Source organism: Mytilus trossulus, chromosome 14 (assembly GCF_036588685.1).
Source record: "Mytilus trossulus isolate FHL-02 chromosome 14, PNRI_Mtr1.1.1.hap1, whole genome shotgun sequence".
NCBI lineage: Eukaryota > Metazoa > Mollusca > Bivalvia > Mytilida > Mytilidae > Mytilus > Mytilus trossulus.
In genome coordinates this window covers 26,228,292-26,255,143 of record NC_086386.1, presented here as the reverse complement: position 1 = coordinate 26,255,143, position 26,852 = coordinate 26,228,292, and the positions used below count along the sequence as shown (strand labels likewise).

The window sequence follows — 26,852 nt, the reverse complement described above, 5'->3', positions numbered from 1 at the left end:
TCTAGCCATTTGATCAATTTGAAATAAAATGCCCCGAAATCAAGCATATAAAACCGGGTAAAAGCCTATTAAGCTGCATGTGTCTATGACTACGCTGTGCACTATTTATAAAACAAAGGAAGAGGGAAAGACACCAAACAGGGATACGACATGAGTAAACTCACTGTTAGTATCTGGCAATATTTTACGTTCTTTAGTAGAAGTGTGGTGGAGATTTGTTGGATCAAATTCCTCCAAGTTGTGTATTAAATTCTCGTGATCCTTCTCCTGTCGTAAATCTAAAAATAGCATGCAGAGAAATGTGCATAGTATCATATTAAATCATGCAAAATACAGTTAAATATTGAACAGTTATTGTGATGATTGAAGAATAAGAAATGCTGCAAGCTGATATTTGATTGTTAGCCTTCACCATGTTATATACCTTTACCTTTTTTTTAATAAAACATTCAATGATGCTAAGAGTTCAACCAAGGATATTTCATTATATCTGAACATCTATGTACATACTTCATGTAAAACTCTCAATTTACTATAATTAGGTCTTTTAAAAGACATTACCCAGTAATTTATAAAACCACATTTTGGGCACCTGATTTTTTTTAATAAAAAAGAATGAAAATTGATAAAAATCATTAGTCTGCAATATACCAATAATATTGTCATACACCTTAGCTTCGGACTAACACTTTATGTGCTTCAGAAAGAAGTGCAGAAATAACAGAACGAGGGATTTTTTTTATTTTGAGATCATTGCATTATTCTTTAGATTTGAGGAGCACCCTAACTTTAGAATGATTTTGCCACAGGACATCTTGTACAACGTAATATCTTAAGTTTAACAATCTTGCTCAGTATCTATTTCACTAAAAAACTGTGAAATGGTCATATTTTGGGCCAATTTATATGAAAAGTGATATTCACTAAATATTTTCTGAACTAGCCATGCAAAAAGTTGAAGTTTGACAATTTAGCCTGAGGCCTGTCATGTCTTATTCAAAATACCAACATTCTTGAATTTGATCTTGACATTGTGTTCAGTGATATAAGAGTATGTTGTGTAGTATTCACCAGTACATGTACTTCATATAGTTGAAGACTGTTTTTCAAAATATTTTAGCTCCCCCTCCCCTCAAACTTAATTTCATATCTATCATTTCCAATATGAATGAGAATATAGTAATCATCATGATCATGATCATGACACAAAACAATATCGTATTTCTACCTCATTAAGATGAAGGCTGCATTATAAGATGCTGTAGAATGCCTTCCAAGAAAAAAGCGATGAAAAATTTCCATTTCAAATTTCAAATAAGAATGAAAATATGTATCAGTAGCAAACCTCAAAACATGAAACCTTTTAATATACATAGCACAAAAAAAGTATGCTTGGTGAACCAGAAAATGTTTTGTTAACAGACATATTCAAAATATCCTAATACATGTACAACAAAAATATTTAAATAAAATTCTATAACATGACAAATAATCCACATCATTGAAATGTTCAATCAATAGATTGAGACAGCGTCTATTGCCTGGAGAGGAGTGTGGTACAATGACCTTGTCTTAAACTTAACCATCCAAATTTTGGAAGAGGAGGGTTTAGGGCACCCTGGGTTTTCATTCTGCCACCGAGGCCCCATTATCCTATACCATGGGCCCTAGTGGTTTTGTATCTGGTTGATTGTTGTTTTATTTGCAATGGTACAACATATTCTTATCTTTTTATTAAAAGGAGTTGCAGATAAAAATTTGGTACCAATAGATTGAGACAGCGTCTAATGCCTGGAGAGGAGTGTGGTACAATGACCTTGTCTTAAACTGTACCCCAGATAAAGCAATGGCCATTTCCACCATTTGATCAAAGATTTTGATCAGTGAAAATATTGACAAATGAATTAAATGAGACCACATATATACATGCAAGCTCAAAATTTCTCTTGTTACATTTGCATGTGTTTTAATTCATCTAATCTTTACCCTTCTTATCATGTTATCCCAGGGGTACATATCCTTATTCTGATAAGGGGTTTGAGAATTTTAATTCTTTAAACTAAATCAGTTTTTAAAAGACGAACTACAAATGACATCCTACCCACTTGTGTTTGTTCAGAAATTAACAAGTGTGTATTATTTACTTCTAGCCAGGAAAAAGATACTTAACCTAAAGTAAATAGTTTAAAACATTTTAAGTGAAAAGTATTGCTACTATGCAATTTGTATAACAACAAAAATACTTTATAACCTGAAAAACACTTGACAATTATAAAAATTTGCTTTAAGGGATTTAAAGTTTTCATGCTTTTTTTATTTGAAAGCAAATAACAAATTTTACAGATTATTCATCAGAAAATGAATTCACGGATACATGTACCTCTAATGATTTTGTTATTTATATGGAAAATACTCATTGAGAGTGACTTAATGATGAGACCATATTATCCCTTCATCCTGTTACCCAAAATAGATTCAAGTTATATTGTCATTATAGTACATGTAAATGAAGTTTACTTAAAAGTTTAAATGAATTGTGTACTTATCCTTGCTAAATGCTTTGTAACACTGAAATTGAAATATCAACCTAATTTCTCAATACAATTTTTGTTGTTGATCTTTTTAGTAATGACTAGTTTTTCTTAAATAAGGATTCCTGCAGGTTGAGTATTCACCATGCTCCAAAAAATATGGATGGCTTTAAGCCTCATGCTACAACAATAATTTAGAATTGGACAAATTCTAAATTTTAGAATTTGTCCAATAGTAAAGGGGTCTGGGTATAACTCTAGAACGGTAAAAGTGTTGCCACTAAAATTCAACCTCGATTTGTATTTTATGGTTATAAGCATGGTGTATTAGTTTCATACCAATTGGTTGAGGCAAACTGAAGTTAGTTTTCTCACTTGAATTGTTTTAAATTGTCTTATTGGGGCCTTTTATAGCTGACTATATGCGGTATGGGCTTTGCTCATTGTTGAAAGCCGTACAGTGACCTATAATTGTTAATGTTTGTGTCATTTTGGTCTTTTGTGGATAGTTGTCTCATTGGCAATCATACCACATCTTTTTTTTTATATTAGAGAAGGAAAACTAATTTAGGGACGTATGTACGTGCTGACAGATATTGATTTAATGCTCCTTCCGCTGTGGTGGAGGCATACAAAACTTTCACCATGCAGCCAGAAAGAAGGGGGGATAGGACCTTTATCTGGACTCCGGGATTGGGTGTTTTTAAGTTCAAAATTTCAAGATCAACCCTTTCAGGATCCAGGAATTCTTTTTTTCGAATTTTGGGATGTCGAGATTTAAAATTTATTTAAATTCGGAACCTCAGCATTCCATGCTTTTAAACCTTCTGGAATTTCTGGATCAGGACACCTCCAACCCCCACCCCCTTCAGAAAGTAAATACAAAATAAAGTCATTATAAGTAGGCTTATTTACTATGATGGCTGATAAAACTTGAATTACTGTCTCATAACAGGAAGAGGGTATAATTAGGTTTCATCAGTCTGTCAATCTCACTGAGTATGTATACAAGTAGGTATTATGCCAAATATAAGTAATCTTTCATCTTCTTATCAACTTATTGACCTTGAGGATGTCATCATGTCATTATTACAATATTTATGCCAATATCATTATTTTCTTCCACTGTAGACATTTCTTTACTTTTTGGTGTAAACATAGTTGATAATTTTGGTTTCTTGTGGAGAGTCATCTGAGGGTGGTAAAAGGTTATTTTCGTGCAACTTGTTTTGCACTTTCGATTTCACATGCAGTCAGGGAAAAGGGTTAGTTATTCTCTGCGTTTCGTAAATTCAGTAAAAAGATCAACATGCAAGCAATTTTTAATTGTTCGTTCATTGTGAAATCAGGGTTGGCAAAAACCCGGGTTTTATGAGTATTGCCCAGCCCAGTGGGAAATACTGGGAAAACCCGGGTTTTACTGGGTTTTAGTGGGTAATACTGGGCAATACTGGGTAATATAAAATACTAGTCTGAATTTTATAGAGGGTTAAGTGATCAAACACAAATTTTATACATTTAAGATATATATAACCTTTTTTGTTTGTCTGGATTGATAAAACTGTAAATCATAAAGCAAAAAACTTTTTTTTAAATAAATATAACTCCTATTAAGAATTAACAACTACATGTAAGAAAAATTACATTTAAATAGTGAATATATAATTATTATTTTATGTACTGTCACTAATTAGTATTAAAGTAATTATTCTGATTAGAATGCAGATGTGTTTATGCAACAATAATCAGCCCTATCAATTTTATAAGTGTGGCATGACCCCTTAGGGTGTTTATTTAACAATATGACAAATGTATGAATGTTTACAATTAACCACTTAAACATTGCAATAATTTTTTTCTTTCAAAGTATGGATTATTGAAACAATGCTTGGTAATTAACAAGGTTTCCTTAAATGTGCAAATCTTGTATTCCGGCAACATATAAGGGAAAGAAATTTAATTTTTAATTCTTTTAGAAATGACTGTCAATAGTTATCTGTATAAAAAGTATATATTTAGCTGTAATACTATGAAACTACACCAAGACTTTACTATTTTATATTAAAATAAGCTTAAAAAATCATATTGCCCAGTAATGCCCAGTATTCCTGATTTCTGGGAGTATTGCCCAGCCCGGGAAAACCCGGGTTTTCCCACCCGGGAATTCCCGGGCAGGTAATACTTTGCCAACCCTGCGTGAAATAGCAATTTTATTTAGAGTTCTTCCTTGCAGATACCCCCCCCCCCCATTTAATGCCCCTCTTGTCTCATTGGAAATCATACCACATCATCTTATTCTATATAAAACATCTCTTTGAATTAATTTTAGAACCATTAACGAAGTTTCAGAGTTTTAGAAATATATATTGAGATTAATGCCTAAATTATTTCATACATGATTATTGTGCCTAATGTCAATACCATCAACCACATAAATGTCACCGTAAATTAAAAATAGAGCATTCCAAACATTTTTTGTTTTTTAACACACTGGTAAAATGTATAAAATTTGTCTCACAAAATGTCATTATTCAGTTAGCGAATATTCATCTAGGTGAAACAAGACAATTTATTCAGTAAAAAATTTAACACAACCCTATAAGGACTAAAAAAGTCAACATTGACACCATATATTTAATTACTTGTAGTTGTTTTGTTGTACAATTTTAACATTTTAACATAACAAGGTCAGACATACATGTATTTGTACTAGTTTATTATGTACCTCTATTTAAAATTTACCGCTTATTCAAGCGTGGTGATATAAACAACTTTAGACAAGGTACTAGTCATAACACAAGTCAGAAATTATAAATAGTTTATTATGCCAACACTTTACATGTGGGAAGAGCCGTTTCTATTGCAGTACGAGACTAAAAAATAACACACAAATAAGTTTGGAATGTAAACCTTGCTTCAGTTTGGAGGCTAAAGATAAAGGATAAGATAATGATAACTAGACAGCATTCACAAGTTCTACTAATACATAAATCAGAGGAATAATATCATATCTGTGTTTCCTCTTGACTCAACCCCAGTGGCGGATCCAGGAGGGGGGTTCCGGGGGTTGGAACCCCTTCTTTTTATGGCCGGTCAATGCATTTGAATGGGAGCATATAGTTGGAACCCCCCTTTACTCTGGGTTGGGAACCACCCCCCCCCCCCCCCCCTTTTTAAAATGGCTGGATCCGCCCCTGAACCCTGTCACTAGTTCATGTGCCTCATACAAATTTCATACTCAGAAATCAACCAAACCAAAATTATGGATTTGATATAATCAAGCACAAATGTTTTACTCTGCAATATTAAGTAAAGATTTAATTAAGATCGAAAGGTTTGGCTATGAAGCGGATAAAATTTTGAGTATGATTTTTATACTCTACTCATAATTCAATTTGTTAAAACCTGGATTTGGTCTTTCAAGGGCAAGTTTTGTACCCTCAGTTCTGATAGGTTTGTAGCTGTCACTTGTTATATCTTGTGATTATTCTAGAGGAATTTAAGTGCAATTTAATTGATGAATACATGTACCTATCAAAAGGCTATTATCTCCTTAAATGGATTAAATTTTGTGTGAAGAATTTCCCATGAAAACTAACATCTGACAAAATCCAGAGAAACAAGTTTATAAATGCCAACTTCATCAATATTTCATTAGTTCACCAAGCATGACCTTTTTTGTTCTTTATAACCTCTCCCCGTTTTAAGTACTAGAATTCATGTTTTTTTAAAATTTTTTGACAACTTGCATAATTTTAACTTCCTCATGTAACATTGTTATATTGTAAATTAAATATGAAATTTTTAAACGGTCATTCTAATCTTATCATTAACAATGTACACAAGAGATATTTCCGTGTGAACAGGATTTTAAAACTAACCACATCTCTTATGTACATATTTTTTAGTCAGATATCCACTCATTAACATGGTTTAACAGAAAACAAAAGTTATAAATGTTTAAGTATCTGGTGGACAATCAGCTGTCTTGAAATGCAAAGGGACATGGTATATGGTAGAGCCACTGTTTTTGTCCCCTTAAAAATGAAAATTGAACAAAATCTACCTCACAAGTGGGAAGAAAACAGATAGACATATTTCTGAGTGATTTAATCAGTATTTCAATAGATATATCACCTTTTTGTAATTTGAAAAAAAAATGTGAAGAACCAAGCTACTCAAAGATTAAGTTTGCTAGTGTGTTTTATGAAACTGCTGACATTTAACAATTTTAAGGGCAAATAAATCTTTAACTTGCACATATCTACTGCATGTCTAGTGCATATGTTGACATTCCTTGTACAGATACAAGATAAAATGTCTATGTACTTATTTGAACCCTGTCTCCCTGTTAGCAAGTGAAATTTTGTGCAGATTATGTGTATTCAAGCATAACAGATAATGTTTAAGAACAGTGTAGTAAGTTTGATTAAATATCAGATCTTGTTTACCTTGATCATTATATGACGTAAAGTTAACCGATTTTTACATTTAACAACTAGCAGTATAAATGTACATTTACAAATAAAAGAATTATGTAGAATATTGAAATTATTCAATTTTATCTTTTCAGGCAAAACAATTTTTTTTACATGTATGACTATTACTCATATTTTTTACAAATAATCTGATAAATAATCAAACATGTGTTAAGTTTTCAAGGCTGACTCATGCTGCTATCAAAAATAACTATTCAAACTGTACTTTAAAGATGAGTGTTTATTTTTAGGGCATCTACTAATGTTCAGTCTACGTTTTCTAGACTGATCCAACAAAATTTTATCAGATGTACCCCTAACATTGATACAAGGATTCAGTTTAATTTTAATTAATTCAAGGTTGAAAACATAGTCCAGACTAATTCAAGTCTAAAGGGGCCAAGTTTACTTCATACCATGGTATTGATGTTACCAGAAATAGTAACAGGCCCAATGTCTGATTAAATTCAGCTCAAATCTGAAGTTTCAATCATATAAAAACATTGTGTGGGCTGAACTTGATGCTTGAATAATTGAACCTTGCAAATAACCTTTAACCCTTATAATGCCTTATACCTGTGAAGTTTATTCTCTCTAATTACTTTAGAATTTTCTTTATTTCTGTGCATAATTTGCAGAAGAACATTAATAAAAAAAATCTGAACTATTCTCTTTTTTGTCAAAGACATTACTCCTTCTTAAAAGTAAGTTCAGGTGAAGGTGTTAATATAATAGTTTACATTGTATCAAGTCTACATTCCATATAACCATTTATCCATAAGTAATTATTCACTGGTATCATATACATTTCATACTTAACAATGATACATGTATCAAATATGACAGGTATATGATACCTACCAACACCTAATTACTATAGGTATGACATACCAATGGAGATGACCTGAACCATCAAAGCTATCAATGGGAAGACTGACCATGCAATTGTCAATTATTGAAGTCCAATTGCAAGTTCTCTGCAAGGAATCAAACAGAAAACGCTTATTTTAAATGAAGCTGTGCAAATCATAGTTTGCAAGGGTCAAAAGGCAAGGTTGTGCCAGATGTTATGAATTTAAAAGGCAGTACTTGTTAATTTGGTTATTTTGCAAGGTCTCTTTATTTTGACAAAGGTAGACACACTTCAATGTTCATGTGATAGATTTGTTAAGAAAACAACTGCACACAAACTGAAATAATCATTCTTACAGCCTTGAACAGGGAAAAAATTCTATTGACGAATTTCAAGTCCTTTTTTATGAATAAGCTAACTCTGGTAACCTGCATAAAATTAATTCATTGAACAACTGACTCTATTAACTGTGAAATAATAGAATAAGCATTGTGACATCAAGGGTATAAGAAAATGCAAAAATGTGAAAGTCATCTAATTAAACTGCTGTGTAAGCAACTTGAAGGAGCAACTCATTAGGACAGTAGAAGTCCACTTACTACAAGTCAGAAGCCAACATTGTATAAATATCTCAAGTAGCTTAAACTGTATTGCTGATTAATATAAAAAGATTAACATAGGTGGCGATAGCTTAACTGGATTCTTCTGTTACATTGATGATCCACAAGGCAGAATTTACAGCATACATCTATATTCATGATTTAATTAAATGCAGACTTTTAATTTTACTCAGCTTTTGTCTTTTTCTTTATCAACTTTCAATCGAAATTGATGTAGACGCACAAAATTAAATACAAGAATTTATTGGTTAAATATGGTAAAAATATAAATCCTACACCTAAACTTTAACAATTTCATATCACTTGACATTTTCTACAGGAAATCTGATCAATTCATCATTATCGAGACAAGATAAATTGTTCAATTTTCAGGTGAAGTCAAGCCTGATTGATAAAAACGTTCCTTACACAAAGATTACTTCATTACTGATTGACATTAAAAGTTTGCTATACAGAAAAGGTGCTTTGTAAAATACCAGGTGTGTAGTTACATTTATTTGTGTAAGGCTGCACTATATCTTTTTACACACTACTTACACTCATGAAAACCGATTACAAAAAAGTTAAAAGTTGCAAAAGGATCTTGAAGGTTAACCCAAGGATAAAGAGCATGTGCATCTAGTTTGATTTCTCCTTTTCATACATTATAAGTTAACAAACATCAATTACAGAACATTTAAACCTGAAAGGAAATTACATATAATACTTAGGCAATAATCTTTGTTTTTTTTTATAGGGAATATCCTCCTTCAAGTTTTTTTTTTTTTTTAAATACATGTACATTTACTAGGAAAAGAATTCTTCTACTCCCTAAACCAATAAGCAGTGATATCAACTAATGGTTTCAGAAGGATTTTATAATTGTTCAATATTTTTTCCATTATTACTTGTAAATGTTTTGTGGACTGTCTTACCTTCTTTACTAGGCAGTGGGTTTTTCACATCAGTCTTCACATGGTGTAGAGATTCTGGTGTGGCCTTGGAAATGGCTCCTAACAATTGAGGGTCGGCACTTGGGAGGGCTGCTTTAGTGGCCATGACTAGTTAATATCTGAAGTAGAAAAAGATAATTCAGTTATATGATGATTAGAAGAAGATTTTGTTAGAATATCATTTGGAAGTTGTGGTTTCTGATGTAATGATATAAATTAAGAAGATGTGGTATGATTGCCAATGAGACAACTATTCACAAGAGACCAAATGACACAGACATTAACAACTATAGGACACTGTTCAACCTTCAATGACAGTCTGAACAGGTTGACAACCATAGTTAAATCAGACAATTATAACAGGACATAAGTCTTAATGTTGCTGAATGACTATAACTAGTGAGATCATAGCTGTCAGAATAGGTTCAAATTAAAAGTACATTAAAAGAAGGAAGACATATTTCAGCTATTATGAACTCTAAATTGACAATGTTTGCAAAGTTTCTGACTTATATGTTCATGAAAACTGTTACCCCTATTCATTTTTTATCATACATGTAAACGTTCGTATGCAAATCTGAAGCAATATACTGAACTACTTCAGTGAATGGACAACAATCTAAACCTTGACAGAAAATTGTGTACATTTTTTTATACAAAAGAATTTTTTTTAGAAGATACAAGTTCATTTCAACTATTTTATGAGACACAATTGAGAAACATCTGCAGTTGAATGGTAATTTCAAGTTAAATGCTAATTCCAAATAACTGAAGAAGAAAGAATAAAAAAGATTCTGTGATGTGAAAATCCTGGATGTTTAATCACTACATCCTTTTATTGCATATTTTTACCTGAGAAATGTTACAAAATTGAATTCTTTCTTTACAGTCAATCATGAAAACAATTTATCAACATTTAGTTAATTAGAATAAAACATTACAAACTTAATCTTATTATATATCATGTAGCAAGACACTATTTATATAATTTAAAGTATGACATAAAAAAATCTCCGTCGTTTAATTATAAACCTATTAAAAACAGGAAAACAATTATAACACACCATGTAATTAGAAAAAAAATAAGTTGGCAAAAATATACTTACCACTTTATATATACTAACAATTGATTAACACTATGAATAAGAACAAGTAAGATTTCCTCCTAGTAAATATTTTCAAATGATCTTTTGTCGTAGCTATTTCCTAAAACCTCGTCAACAGGAAATAACTCACTCTAGTAAAGGTAATATCAATATCGTGAGGTACAGGTAGGGTGACAATGAAATAAAACCATCATCTAATAAATTGCACAAGTTTTTACGTAGGAGAATTACAGGTAAATAAACAACGTATTTTAAACTGAAAGGGTAAATATTTATTTTCAGGTCATAAACTTTATAACAGATAGAAGTTCAAATATTAAATATTCAAATCTGACCTATTGTCTATTTCCCCCAAATGACCCTTTCATAATACATGTACCCAAGCATCTATTTAGTATTCTGCATCCTATTTGACCAGGATCTCAAAATTAGGGCTTAGGTTAAACTGATACATATTATATAAATAAAGTACCCAGAGATTTTAAATATAAGTTGATTTATTCTTTTTAAACAGAATCCCCAAAATAATTGTCCTACATGTACATGCAGAAGTGCATGTATTACAGTATCAATGATAGTATTACTGCTACAGGGAAAAATCATGTTGTTAATTGTGAAACTGTGGTTTATTTTAAGAATGAACAGATTATACTTTATACATGAATGCATGAGTATATACGTAATGCCCCACAAACCAACTTTTACAATTTAAAAAGACACTTTAAAAAAACTTATAAATTTATAAATACATTTGTACATGTAGAACTGAAATTGGAAAAAAATACATGTGCACATGACCATATGAATGCATATGATGCAAAGAGAATACAAGAGTCTCATAAAAATTTGTTCCCATGGGACACTTTTAGTCAATACAGCTGTAGTCAAATTAAGTTTTTTAGAAATTTTATCAAAGTAGAGAATATTTGAACAGCATGCTTTTCTGATTTCATTGCTTGGCATATCAGCTAAAAATAATAAACTGGCATTGAATTAATCATGATTATGATTAAATTCAAAATCTAAGTGCATATATTGTTCAGTTTTGTCTTGACATTCAACCAAGATACTTAACATTGAGTTTAAGGTTAAGAATTTTAAACATTACAAACTATACATTGCATCCTGTCAATACATATATTGGCATTGCATAATGCTATGATTTTCTCAAGCAGTAAATGATATCTTTAGGTTATTTTTTTTCGTTTTAATTTACCATGTCATTGCTAGCCTTTGGTCCTCATGTTACACTGATGACCAAAGGTAGTCAAATCTGTGTCAGAGTGTTTAAATAGAAATCTTGGTATCTTTTTTCTTTTATTTTACACTTTTAACACTTTCAGTTACTGTGTCAGAGTACTCTTAGATACAGGTTTAGGTACTTTTTGTCCTTTTGTTGGCAGTCTGCACCAACAACTGTTTCATCAACTAGCCTAGAAACTAAATATCAAATCTTGTTCCTATATATATATATGACTATATAACATTTTGAAAATTTTCTCTAGTCTGAATCAATAATTACTAGTCTGGGGCATCAGACTAGTGGCTAATGGTGCAGACTGTTGTTGGTTGTTTTTGTGCTTTGCCTGAATCTTATAACAGTAGTCAAGCTGTTTCCAAATGATTCTAAGATTGTTCTAATGTTATGCTTTCGCAGTAACCTCTCAGGACAGGAGGAGGATTGAGCACTCAAAAGCATGTTTAGAATGGCAAGCTTTAGCCAACTTTGATTTCAAGAAAAGGTCATTGAAGAGAAAAAAGACCATGAAGAGAAGGACCATTTCCTGGACTTAACAGATTAGTCATTTAATGATGATTTTAATCCATAGGAATTCATAAAGGATATAACTTATTTCCAATTGAGAGGATGTTAATCAGATTACAGAGGTAGACATTTTGCCTTGCAACTGTCTACATATGAACTTCCCAAATTTGTTGTTTCAATATTACTTTTTAGGTAACTTTCTAACAAATTGCATTCTAAATTGTTTAATTTGGTTAACCACTGTTTTTAATACATTTTCATAATTTTATGATGGCAAGTTTTAAGGTGGGAGAAATTGGTGCTCCAGTTTAAGGTAAACCACCTACCATCCCAATCATGATAAATTACATGCACTCTGACATATACTTCCAAAAGACAAGAGTTAAATTTAAATTTATTTTGTACAAATAGACCTACAGATCTGAAAAGTGAATTGATAATTATTTAATGTCCAATGGGTTATTTTCATGCATATTTAGGATCTTTTAAATGAAAATTGTCTGGTGTTATAAACCAGTGAAACTGCGAGCTACTGCTCACTGATGATACCCCCGCCGCAAGTGGATAATATTAATAGTGTCAAAATATGCAAGTGTTCGGTAAACAGGAAGTTGTCTAGTGATGAATCTGAAAACGCATCACACGGTATAGCTGACTTATATAAATCCTGAAACCAAAGGAGTAGGTCCGGTAAGGACTGATTTTGGCCTCATATTTCAGGTTCATCTGACGATAGATTTTGACCACTTTTTAAACACTTAAGTGTCTATTTTATTCAAATCAAGTAGTTTTTGTCAAAGATTTTAACTGATTTAGTCATTAAAAACGACCTGATTCAAGCTCAAATATGAAAAATCTACCAAATATGCCAAAAAGTGTCACTTTTCAGACGTTTTTTGTTAAAAATGAAAGTGGCCGCATCCGTGTTCATCCAAAACCTTTATATATGTTATGTATTATCATTAAATACAACTTACATTTCAACATTAAGGATGAACACGAATGCGGCCACTTTCTTATTAAACGAAAACCGTCTAAAATTTAACTAAAATGATAGAATTGTGAAGATTTCAGTAATCTAGCACGACTTAATGATGCTAGTACCCGATATATGTGCATCGTGTTGTCAAAAACAGCCCATATTTATGAAGCAGAAGCATTCGACTTTTCAATAAATAACTAAAAGTTTACATTTTAACAATTTTGTAAAACTGCTATATTTTGGGGCCACAAAAGGGTCTTACTGAACCTACTCCTTTCAGAAATCCTTGTATTGTAGTACCTGAGAAAAATGTGAAGAAAATTTTCAACTTGGCTATAATGTGTAAAATCATACAAGTGTTCGGTAAATAGGAAGTTGTCAAGTGATCAATCTGAAAACGCATCACACGGTTTAGCTGACTTAGATAAACCCTGAAACCAAATTTCAGAAATCCTTGTATTGTAGTTCCTGAGAAAAATGCGACGAAAAATATTCATGGGACGGACTGACTGACGGACAGACAGAGGTAAAACAGTATACCCCCCCTTTTTTAAAGCGGGGGTATAATTATAAACCTTGTACATGTATCTTTGATTTATAGTTATTTTGAAAGGGTTGAACATTGATTAGTAGGACACCTAGACCATAAATAAATAAGAAAAGATATCTTTTTTAATACCAATGCAAATATAAGGTAAAAGTCCGAGTCAGCCTTTTCCTGCCATATTTTATGAATCAAATATATCGAAAATAATAGTTAATCGTTTTCAATGATGAGTGTGTGTTTGCAGTGGCAAGTACTTCATGCATATTCAGACTCGAGAAGTCAGAACAGGAACTATTTTTTTTTAACATTTAAATTGGTTATTTAGATTTTAAAATTGGGCCAAACAGGATAAAAGGTCACACATTTGGACTATCAATGGAAAAGAGGGTATTTTTGTTAGGGTCAGATTTATTGCTTTACACAAGGTCACAAACCTCTCACCAAATTGATGGTACATTCTAAGTGCAGATACAGGACTTAAGGGAGCACAGCATGTGCATGTATATACATGTATATCTGATTTCCAGTGGATCTAAATAAGATTTTTTTTCAAAAGTTACTTATAAAATGGTTACAGGAACACAAGGGGGGAAGTCAAGATAATGTGATATTAAAGCGTATACTGGCCAACTGAGTTAATCAAAGACAATTATCACACCAAAATTGGGTTCTTATCTTAGAGAAACTGAAAAGTTGAGAAAATGAAAAAAAGAAATCCTTTTTTACTTTTGCTCAGTTAAAAGTAGTTTTTATCATTTCCTTGTTTTTTCTTTCTTTTTTAAGAAAACTTGTGTATCAATCTATATTTTTCAACCTTTAATGTAAAATAAAAATATCATGTTTCATTTGAAACAATGTCTACTTTCACATCATTATAAGAAAAGTTATACTACCTTCTAAAAATAGAAAATAAGTTAAAATACATTAATGCTCTAAAATATCAGAGAAAAAATTCTACATACATGCAACAACAACTCCAACAGACAAAGTTAGTGTGACAGATGTCGTCCTTTTGTGTATAATATAATTGTGTATAAGAGTGGCGTGACTAATACTACACTGTCACTTCCTAAATTGGTTGGATTAACTATGTACAAACATGGACAAATGACATTTTGATGAGGGGAAGTTATCAACCATATAAAGACCCTTAATAATGGTTCATTGTAAAAGGTCATTAAAATTACCAATAATACCAATATTTAATACAATTACTAGCATTTATAAATCTTACACATATCTCAACTAGAAGTAGTATAAGTTTTATCACTTCATTATATATAAACTGATAAAATATGCTGTTAGTTATAGACCTTGAGTTACCCAAATATAATTAAGCTTAATCTGCATTAAACATGTATATAAAATGCATCTTTTAATGAGTAACACTGGAGATAAACGAGAAAAGGTTGTAAATATATAAATCCTTTTCCATAAATATCAACCGATTTGTAAACTAATCTGTATTACATGTAACTAAATAACAACTCATACAAGTTTGCATTTACACCCACTTGCATTGATTTTAAAACAATGAGGAGAGACAAGGTAGTATAGGTTAGTGTAGGATGATCTCGATCCTATTGTAGTCTTATAGACATAACATGTTTTAAATAGGTTTAATTCAATATTAAATCTATCCTACAAAATAAAATAGATATTTAGATTGTAGTCTTATCCCTGGCCTTGAACACTTCAGTTTTATGATACCAACTCCTACTAGAGTAAAGATACATGCACATGTATGTTCTGTAGTCTGTACAAATTGTAATGTTGTATAAATTATAATTTGTACAGATTTTTATGTATAGGTTATCAGTGTTTTATACACATAAACCATGAATGGATGATGCAAGCACACAGTCTTTATTTCCGAATATTTCTGTCATATTTCCATGACTATTTCTGTCATATTTTTATGACTACATGATACAGTCTAATACTGAGCACAGTTACAAACACATGAGAAGATCACAAAAAGGTATTTTATGAATATGATTTTGGTATTAAGAGATACAATATATCTGAGAAAAATAAGGTGTCCTTATTTCCAGTTTCAGGACAAGGAGAATAGCACTAAATTTTAGGTTGAAGTGCATACATTTGAATATAAGATATCAAACTGAATCAATTTAAAAGATAAACTTGTATAAACTGTTGCAAAAAGGAATGTGTCAACAACAAAAATTGGTACAAACTTACATCTTATACACAACATACATGTACATATACAAGTCTGAATTGAAAACTATATATAGATGCTTAAACACATTTATAAATCAACACTATTTTTTACCCCACCTCTCTTTACTTAAAGAAATCTCTATATCTATCTATTTTTATTTTTTTAAGGGGAAAAAGGGGGGGGGGTGTTGTAACTCAATTTAAATCAAACCTTATTTAAAATACATCAACAGATATAAATATATCCAATATACATCTTGTCATTTGTATCATGATGACTATATTTGAACTACATGCAGCTTATAAAATTTAAACACAGGAAAAACTAGAGGCTCTAAAGAGCCTGTGTCGCTCACCTTGGTTTATGTGAATATTAAACAAAGGAAGCAGATGGATTCATGACAAAATTGTGTTTTGGTGATGGTGATGTGTTTGTCAATCTTACTGAAATAAACAGTCTTGCTGCTTACAATTGTCTCTATCTATAATGAACTTTGCCCAGTAGTTTCAGTAAAAATTGTTAATAAAAATTTACAAATTTTATGAAAAGTGTTAAAAATTGACTATAAAGGACAATAACTCCTAAGGGGGTCAATTGACCATTTTGGTCATGTTGACTTATTTGTCAATCCTACTTTGCTGAACATTATTGCTGTTTACAGTTTATCTCTATCTATAATAATATTCAAGATAATAACCAAAAACAGCAAAATTTCCTTAAAATTACCAATTCAGGGGCAGCAACCCAACAAAGGATTGTCCGATTCATCTGAAAATTTCAGGGCAGATAGATCTTGAGCTGATAAACAATTTAACTCCATGTCAGATTTGCTCTAAATGCTTTGGTTTTTGAGTTATAAGCCAAAAACTGCATTTTACCCCTATGTTCTATTTTTAGCTGTGGCGGCCATCTTGGTTGGTTGACCGGGTCACGCCACACATTTTTTAAACAATATACCCCAAAGATGATTGTTGCCAAGTTTGGATTAATTTGGCCCAAAAGTTTCAGAGAAGATTTTTGTAAAAGATAACTAAGATTTACGAAAAATGGTTAAAAATTGACTATAAAGGGCAATAACTCCTAAAGGGGTCAACTGACCATTGCGGTCATGTTGTCTTATTTGTTAATCTTACTTTGATGAACATTATTGCTGTTTACAGTTTATCTCTATCTATAATAATTTTCAAGATAATAACCAAGAACAGCAAAATTTCCTTAAAATTACTAATTCAGGGGCAGCAACCCAACAAAGGGTTGTTCGATTCATCTGAAAATTTCAGGGCAGATAGATCTTGACCTGATCAACAATAATTCCCGTGTCAGATTTGCTCTAAATGCTTTGGTTTTTGAGCTATAAGCCAAAAACTGCATTTTACCCCTATGTTCTATTTTTAGCCGTGGCGGCCATCTTGGTTGGTTGACCGGGTCACGCCACACATTTTTTAAACTAGATACCCCAATAATGACTGTGGCCAAGTTTGGTTAAATTTGTCCCAGTAGTTTCAGAGGAGAAGATTTTTGTAAAAGCTAACGACGCCGGACGCCAATTGATGGGAAAAGCTCACTTGGCCCTTCGGGCCAGGTGAGCTAAAAATAGTTTTTAGACTAAAAAAGAATTTATTCTTCTCAACTTCAAATACAATTTAATACAATTTTAAGAATGATTTATATCAGATTATAGCTGTTTTACAAATATAAAGTTTCATTAAAGATTTTTTCAACCTGAAACTATTAAATTCCTGTAGCTCTTGTAAGAAATTATCAAATAATATCTTTTAACATGTTTAATATAACTAGATTTTACTTTAGAAAACCCTGTAAAAATTGCAAGGGAATTAATTATCAATATCAAAATACAATCTTTGCACCTGTCCTAAGTCAGGAATCTGATGTACAGTAGTTGTCGTTTGTTTATGTAATATATATGTGTTTCTCGTTTCTCGTTTTGTTTATATAGATTAGACCGTTGGTTTTCCCGTTTGAATGGTTTTACACTAGTAATTTTGGGGCCCTTTATAGCTTGTTGTTCGGTGTGAGCCAAGGCTCCGTGTTGAAGGCCGTACTTTAACCTATAATGGTTTAATTTTTAAATTGTTATTTGGATGGAGAGTTGTCTCATTGGCACTCACACCACATCTTCCTATATCTATTATTAGAATAGAGAATGTAAACCTTGAATGTGTCAAGTATTAATTAAACAACAACCGAACCAAAGAGCAGAAAACAGCCCAAGGCCATCCTACAATATTGTTTTTTTTTAAATGTGTAGTCTCATCAACATTCGTTAAATATTTCAAGCATAATACTAGAGAAGCTTTCAAAGGTTTCATAATACATTGTACAAATATCTGGTACATATATACAATGTATCAAATAGAAATATACATTAACCATACATGTGAACTGTATGCTGAACTTGTGTTTTTTCGCTCACCTCTCTTCAATCTATCTTAGGGACCAAAGAAAGATAACTCTTCATACTTTTTAAAAACAAAACTGTTATGTTGTTTATTAATATTTGAAGTAAATATGAATTTGGCATTCCATCATTGGATGTACTATTAAAATGGAATAGATGGGGTCCAAAATCATATCAAATCAAATTTGATAAAATTTATTATTCGAACATTGTCTATGGAAAGAGAAATGGAACTGAGAGACCCGCCATTATAAATATCCCTTTAAGCTGCTGTACTTTAATACTACATAGTACATGTACATGTAGCAATCTCAGTAACTTAATTTATTGATAAGTGGAGTTAGCATTTAGGTACAGTCTAAGATTACATTTTTTAGATATCAATAACTTTGTTGACCCTTCATGGAATGTTTTACAACTAAAAATAATTCTTCAAGGTAAGAACTAGCATAGACAGATACATTTTTACTGAATTCATGAATGCACTCAGTCTTTGCATCAATAAAAAAAAGTCTAAGAAAGAACTATCAGGCAATCTTAGAAAGAACTGTCTGGCAATATAAGAGGGACAGTTTGAATCAAAGGTCTCTTTAAAACAATTAAATATAATATATTATGGGAAAGGTTTATCACCCAACTGTTAGTTCCCAGTTATCAAAGTTTACTTTTACCTGTTGTCAACTGAAGATGTAGATATTAGGGTCATTATATCAATTTACAGGCATAATAAATTAATAATTGATTGTATAATTGTTTGATCTTATCTTAATGTTTTTTGTTATTTAAAGTCTTAAGAATTCAATGTTGATGTTGATGGTTGGTCTTTGGTAGTTTTATTTAACAGTTAACTGTTGAACTTTATACATGCAATAAGATATATTATATATGATCTTGATAATACAACTTTCATGTTGATTACATTAACAAATTAAATGACCCCTTTTAAAAATGAAAAATACATGTCCACAAGACAGGAAGTAATACTGTAACCTAAACTATATTTAAGGTTATTGACATTAAATATGCAAGCAGGCCTTCAGCACTTGTTTCAATAAAAAATTATAGAATGTAAGCTTAGATTTGTAACTGTAAAATGTTTGATTCAAAATTTGACGGACTTTTATATAATAAATGAATATGACCTGTAATGGTTTACTTTTATAAATTGTTACTTGGATGGAGAGTTGTCTCATTAGCAATCATACCACATCTTCCTATATTTCTATTCTACATGCATGTACATTTTGTACCTATAAATTATTAACACACACCAAAAACATATTTATAAAAAGAATATGTAAAAAAAAAATTGTATGTAATCTGTATAAAAAAATGTATAATCTTTATAAAAAAATGTATAATCTGTATAAAAAAATAAAATACTATCTTCTAAAACTAAAAAAAAAGAGTAAAGAAAAAGATAAAACACTAAAAACCTATAAGGTATGGCTTTGGCTAGGTGCTGTATATATATTTCTATAGCCTATATTTACGACTTGTAGTTGTACCCTGAATATGCGAAAATGACAATATTAAAAAATCTGTTGAAATTAACTATCAATGAACAAATTAATAGCACAGACAGACTACAAAACTTTTAAATAGTCCATTCCTTAGTTTAATTGTAAATGTTGGCTTTTCCAAAATGAGCAATAATAATAATATAATTTTACGCGGGAAAATGTTTACAACTTTGCCTTGTTTCAGGAGTTGGAAGTGTAGCTGTCTTTGAATTTTCTTGTCATGCACTGAGTGGTTGCAGTTGCAACTGTTAAAGCCCTATTTCTGTATTAAACAGTTATTTTGAAGTACCTACACGGTTTAACTGGAAAAGAGTACACACAAGCGTAAAATCACAATGACAAATGTAACAGGAAGCTGGTGCAGGTGCGCGAATGAAGGAGGCGACGTAAATACTGTAATGCAGTCCCGCACTTAGCCAAACACGTCATTCACTAAATTTTGTCAATATTGTTGAAGCAAAGGTTACTATATAAATCCTTTGTTAAATCAACATGATTTTAAAAATATTAACATATAAGAATGTAGTTGAAATTTGTTAGGTTGGAAGTTCATGATTTAAAAATGAGTTGTCTCTCTTCAGTATGTAATTTTATCTTACCTCCTATACATTTCTAGGCATATGATTGGATAAAAGCGTCCTCGTGGAGACCGTAAGTGTATATATATTCAATATTAGCTTAGAAGAGAGGCAGGGCTAAATTCGTTAGTAGTGGATTTACGACTTTGGCACTGTTTGATTATTTAAAAGTATTGAAAATAAATATTGTTATATCAAGGTTGTTTATAATAAAAAGTTATTGTTTGTATTATTTTTTGCCGGTGCAGACCCATTGAAGAAGGTTCTTAAAATTGAACACTTGAACACTTTAATTTAATATAGAAATAAGAAGATGTGTTATGATAGCTAATGAGACAACTCTAGTCTAAATTCGACAAATAAAGATAGTCGCTCTCGCTCGAACCCCATATATGGAATTTACTGACCCCGTATATATATATATCATATTAGATCACTAGCACACTATGTAACTAATAATAATTGAATTCGCACATGATATTTACTGTATCAGAGCTGGGACAGATCAGAGTAGAAACATATCATGAAAAAAGTTCGGTTGCAGCATCCAATATCATCATAAAAAAATATTGTAATATCCAAATATTTTAATAAATAGGCAACAAAACAAAAATAGCCGTGACACAGAATTATCAAACTATGTCATATAATGATGAAATAGAGGGTTGTTATTAATCGGGGGTGGGGGGGGGGGGGGGTCTCTTAATTCTGACGAATAACGATAAAAAAAATCCTGCCAAATGATGTTAACGGTAATAATAGGTGCATGATGCAAAATGATCACTTTCTACCTCAGGCATAGATTACCGTAGCTATATTTGGCAAAACTTTTAGGAATTTTGGTCCTCAATGCTCTTCAACTTCGTACTTTAATTGATCTTTTTTTTGGATTCGAGCGTCACTGATGACTCTTTTGTAGACGAAACGGTATATAATAAATTTTGTCCTGGTATCTATGATGAGTTAATTTCTTATAGACGAATCACGTTAACTTTATTTCCCAAAATAACGGCAAAGATAATTATTTGAGCCCTCTGACTATAAGAATTTATATTATACTATACAAATCTTTACTCTTTTTGTAAAAAAGAAGATGTGGTATTATTGCCAATGCCGGAGACAACTCTCAACATGAGACCAAAATGACACAGAAATTAACAACTAAAGGTCACCGTACGGCCTTCGACAATAAACCAAGCCTAAACCGCATAGCCAGCTATAAAAGGCCCCGAAATGACAATGTAAAACAATAAGTCAAACGAGAAAACTAACGGCCTAATTGGTGTACAAAAAATAAACGAAAAACAAATATGTCACACATAAACAAACGACAACCACTGACTGATTACAGCTTTTGACTTGGGACAGACACATGAATATAGAATGTGGCGGGGTTAAACATGTTCGGGATCCCAGCCCTTCCCCTAACCACGAGACGGTGGTGTGATAGTACAAAATAAGAACGAACTATTATTCCATAAAACAAATACTACAAATACAAGTGAACGTGGCCGGGTAGTACAGATCTGAGAGTACTTACAGTTACTGACAGCTAGTTTTAAGCCATTAACAACGAATGAAAAACATCATGCATCTTAGACTACGTTATCAATCAGTTCACATCCAACCAACATCCAATGGATTTAGTGTAAAGACGTCATAAACAGTCAGAGAACAAGAATGTGTCCAAAGTACACGGATGCCCCCGCACTCGCACTATCATTTTCCATTTTCAGTGGACCGTGAATTTGGGTAAAAAATCTAATTTGGCATTAAAATAAGATAGATTATACCATAGGGCACATGTGTACTCAGTTTCAATTTGATTGGACTTCAACTTCATCAAAAACTACCTTGACCAATAACTTTAACCTGAAGCGGGACGAACGGACGCACGAACGGACAGACTAGAAGACATAATGCCCCTCTACTATCGTAGGTGGGGCATAAAAACCTGAACTTGTGCAATGCCAAGATACAGGTATCGACAGCTTGTAGATCCAAGAATGTGCGTATGTTTATAACAATAATATTTAGTTTGCTTTTAATTTACTGATAACAAAATCCATATTAATACCAATAAAAAAAAATGCAGTGATCTAGTTATAGTGTTAAATTGATAACCGCTTAGGATAAGTTTATTTAAAAGATCGATGAGTTTACCAGGATCGTTTTCAAATTTCCAGGCACGGTAAACAACATTTCTGTAAAATGTGTTATCCCGTTTGAAAGATGTTTTTTTTTACAGGTACACCCAAACTACAAAACCAAATCTTTAGATCTATTGAAATCTTGATTAAGTAAAGGTTTAAACTTTGAAGTAATTTGCAGTAACGAAATCTCTGGCTTAATAATTGATTTACCAGTAATACATCGATTACGTTCGTTAAAATAAAAACGGCACAACAGACACGAGCATAGCGAACAAGCTGTGAAATTTTAACACCGTAAGATGGTGCAAAAGGAAATCAACATCCAGAAAGGGTAAATTAACAATAGGGAACGAACTATCCCTTCTATCTTAAATTTTAGAGCGGAGTTTCCCGTGTAAAACCGACGAATCACGATAAAGATATTTTGACGAATCGCAGTTAAATTTTAACCAATTTGACGTTAACGGTAGCCGAAAAACATGTGACGGCACAGAGCATTCTTACCCTCAAAATGATATTTTTAAACCCGCCCACATCCACTTGTATTTTTGTCCATTTGATGAGTTAAGCCTTTTTCAACTGATTTTTATAGTTTCGTTTTTATGTCCCACGTTAGGGGAAGGGCTATGATACCGCTAACATGTCTAACCCCGCCACATTTTGTATGTTTGTGCCTGTCCCAAATCAGGAGCCTGTAATTCAGTGGTTGTCGTTTGTTTATGTAATGCATATTTGTTTTTCGTTCGTTTATTTTTGTATAGAAATAAGGCCGTTAGTTTTCTCGTTTGAATTGTTTTACATTGTCTTTTCGGGGCCTTTTATAGCTGACTATGCGGTATGGGCTTTGCTAATTATTGAAGGCCGTACGATGAACTATAGTGGTTAATTTCTGTGTCATTTTGGTCCCTTGTGGAGAGTAGTCTCATTGGCAATCATATCACATCTTCTTCTTTTTTTAAAATATAAATACCAAATGACGTTACGCCAAGAGTTAATCGTTCCTGCTGTTGTCGGCATCCGTGAAATTGACGGCAAACGTAAATCCTGATGTTTTGTAAAAACATTTAAACGAATTTAAAATCAATTTGCTTTAGTCAGTCACTAAGTAAATCTGGGACCAGTACATACAAATGAGATTCATTTTACATAAGTCCCTGACTCAATGAAATACGCATCAAGTTAAAAGTCACATGGATAAAACAAATTAATACGGCTGGGAGGCATTCGTTAAAATCCATAGAAGTTTTTAATAATATGTCAAAGTTTTTTTTCATGCTTATTTAAATGAAATCAAAAGTATTGGTCACCGGATTTTTTTCACGCTACAGGTTGTGAAAAATTGTCAGATGTTGTATTAATTATGCATGGAAAATCAAATTTTGTGTGATATAAAAAAAAAAGTACACTATAAAATATTAAAATGTGATTGATATTATGTTGATTGTCCTAAATATAAGGCTTCATTACAACTGTCACAGTAAAAATTGACCAATGAACCAGGAAAATGAGGTCAAAGTCAGATGAACCATGAAAATGAGGTCAAAGTCAGATGAACCATGAAAATGAGGTCAAAGTCAGATGAACCATGTCAGGCAAGCATGTACAGCTAATAATTATTCCATAAAACAAATAAAGTTGACCTATTGCTTATATAATAGTTTAAGAAAAACAGACCAAAACACAAAAACTTAACACTGAACAATGAACCGTGAAAATGAGGTCAAGGTCAAATAAAACCTGCGCGACTGACATATAGATCATAAAATATTTCCGTTCACCAAATATAGTATTATAAAAAAGACCAAAACTCAAAAACTTAACTTAGACCACTGAACAATGAGAGTGATATTTTGACGAATCAGCTAGACTGGCATACACCTTAAAATCATTCCATACGCCGAATAAACTTGACCTATTGCTTATAGTACCTATTATGAATGTTTGTTTTGTTCACGCATCGTTGAATATTATAATGGAATTTGATGCGACTGTCATACAAGTGAGAGGTTAAGCTAGCTATAAAACAAGGTTCAATCCACCATTTTCTACATAAGAAAATGTTTGTACCATGTCAGGAATATGGCAGTTTTTATCCATTAGTTTGATGTGTTTGAGCTTTTGATTTTGCCTTTTGATTATAAAGGGTTTTTTGTTTGAATTTTCCTCGGAGTTTGTCTTGTTTTATAAAATTAGCCTATTTATAGTCTCCATATAAGGGATCCGAATATAGCTTATGAATAAAAACATTTATACAAAGTTGTCAAAAAATCCGAAGGAAAATATTAACAAGTATTCAAATTTGAACGAGGTCATTGAATCATTCTATTGATCGATGTGTGTCGGTTAAATTAATTTTTGTTGCTTGTCACTTTCAGAAATTTGCCCCTCCCCCTCCAAGCAGTGGCGGATCCAGAAATTTTCATAAGTGGGGACCCACTGACTTCCTTAAGGGGGCCGGCTCCCGTAACGCTTCAGTCTGAGGGATTCCCTATATATGCAACACATTTTTCCTAGAAAAGGGGCCCTGCATGGTCCCCCCCCCCTAAATCCGTCTATGCCCAACTCCTATTCAGTCTACTCCTACGTCACTGCATAACATATCCTCCCACGACACTGCATAATTGCACAATTTAAAATCAAAGTCATCATTAATAGCAGAATGCTTTTGGTAATATATGACAGATATAAAAAAAAAATCAGATCGTCAAACCTTAACGACTATTTAACAAATTATTAATTGCCATTTAAATTATTTCCGATATAATCACTTCAAATTTAAAGATATTATTCATGTTAATTGTATCATTATAATTTAAAGATATTGTTTGTTACTATAGAATCGATACTGGAAACGAGGCGAGTTAAATTGTTTGTATCGACCAGAAGTGCCATGCAGAAGTTCTAGACCGGCATATTCTTAATTTATGAAATTATGCCGTCTGCATTTGAGTCATCTTGAAAATAAAGTATTGGAATATTACAAAGGACTAGGATCATAATTAGCAGGTAAGAGTTCTATATCAATAAATTACCTTGTAAGTTTTAATGTATAATATTTATTCACATGGTAGCCTGTTTGTTTAAAATATTTGCACTATATATTTTGATAGACGGCCAAAGTCGTCAAAGATTAAAGAATTAAGATGTATGTATTGAAGTATTATATTTTAATCTTATTGTCAAGGCGGTATATAAGTATTCAATTGTGTTGATTCTTTAACTAAGATGTAATGTTATAAGTATGTTTGGTTTTGTCTATTTAAAAAGACGACATCAAACAACAGACACACGAACGTTAAATGCATTTAAATATCCATCTAAAAAATCTAATTCAAGATAAATATCTTGTAAAAAATCGCGAGGAAATGAAATACGATGACATAATATGATGACCGATTATTAGAAGCGCGTGCAATGGAAATACCATGTAAAAATGATACATTTTATTTGTGTTCAATTGTTTGGAACATAATTTCCTTTCACTGATAAAAAAAACCCACCCACATTGGTAAATAACCTCCAGTAACCGCGAGTATTCTCAGTTCTGCACTTTGTGAGTCTTTTACGTACACCAGGTTAGGGAAGGGATGGCACGCCCACATACATGTCATAGCCAGGAGCTTGTAATTCGGTGGTTGTTGTTATAGTTGATGTTTGGAATTGCAGAGATATATAATACATCATATGTCTCTGATGTTTGTCATAATTGTTTTTAATTATTTGCTGACCGTTGTTAGTGTTTTCATTTGAATTGTTTAACATTTTTCATTTTAGGGCCTTATTTTATAATATAAACCTAATAAGCGGTATGAATTTTGCTTATTTCTAACAGCAACATAGTGACCAATATTGTTGGGATCCTTATATTTTCTTTGGACTATGATGGAGAGTTGTCACATAATGAATCATATCACAGTTTTTATTTTTATATAGTTAGTGAGACTTCACCCTTTTACGCTTATAACATTTGCAGACGGTCACACATTTGAAATGCACTTGCCGTGGTCTCAGTCGTTTCTTAGCCCTTTTTAATGAAATGCCTAATGAAAATTTTCCATATCGCACTGAAATGCAGTGCAACATTTTACTATCCAAACGTGGTCTACTAGCTTAGGATACATATGATAACAAAAGTCAGTATGGTATAACACTGTGTATGAAAATACTATTGAAAGTCCTC

The 26,852-nt window shown here is 31.8% G+C and overlaps 2 protein-coding genes across 12 annotated transcripts in view; one reads left to right on the top strand and one right to left on the bottom strand.

Annotated features, from left to right (window-relative positions):
• The window catches only part of LOC134696190 (thymosin beta-like), a 35,100-nt gene extending 14,691 nt beyond the window's left edge, over positions 1 to 20,409 (bottom strand). For 3 of the 10 annotated variants that reach the window (XM_063557849.1, XM_063557852.1, XM_063557856.1), the window contains exons 1-3: positions 14,777 to 14,942; positions 9,397 to 9,533; positions 165 to 278 (exon numbers count right to left, since the gene is read on the bottom strand). In XM_063557849.1, the coding sequence (XP_063413919.1) occupies positions 165 to 278; positions 9,397 to 9,520 (238 nt within the window). In that variant the 5' untranslated portion in view covers positions 9,521 to 9,533; positions 14,777 to 14,942. Of the gene's footprint in view, positions 1 to 164; positions 279 to 9,396; positions 9,534 to 10,520; positions 10,681 to 14,776; positions 14,944 to 20,234 lie in introns of those variants that run through there. The other 7 variants (XM_063557855.1, XM_063557859.1, XM_063557850.1 and 4 more) reach the window with 6 other exon arrangements.
• A 5,098-nt stretch (positions 20,410 to 25,507) lies between these two features.
• Positions 25,508 to 26,852, top strand: part of LOC134697146 (serine/threonine-protein kinase DCLK2-like) — a 29,041-nt gene continuing 27,696 nt past the window's right edge. Inside the window, exon 1 of one of the 2 annotated variants that reach the window (XM_063559211.1) lies at positions 25,508 to 25,678. The gene's annotated coding sequence lies outside the window, so the exon portion shown is untranslated. The remainder of the gene's footprint in view (positions 25,679 to 26,852) is intronic. The other variant, XM_063559210.1, reaches the window with a different exon arrangement.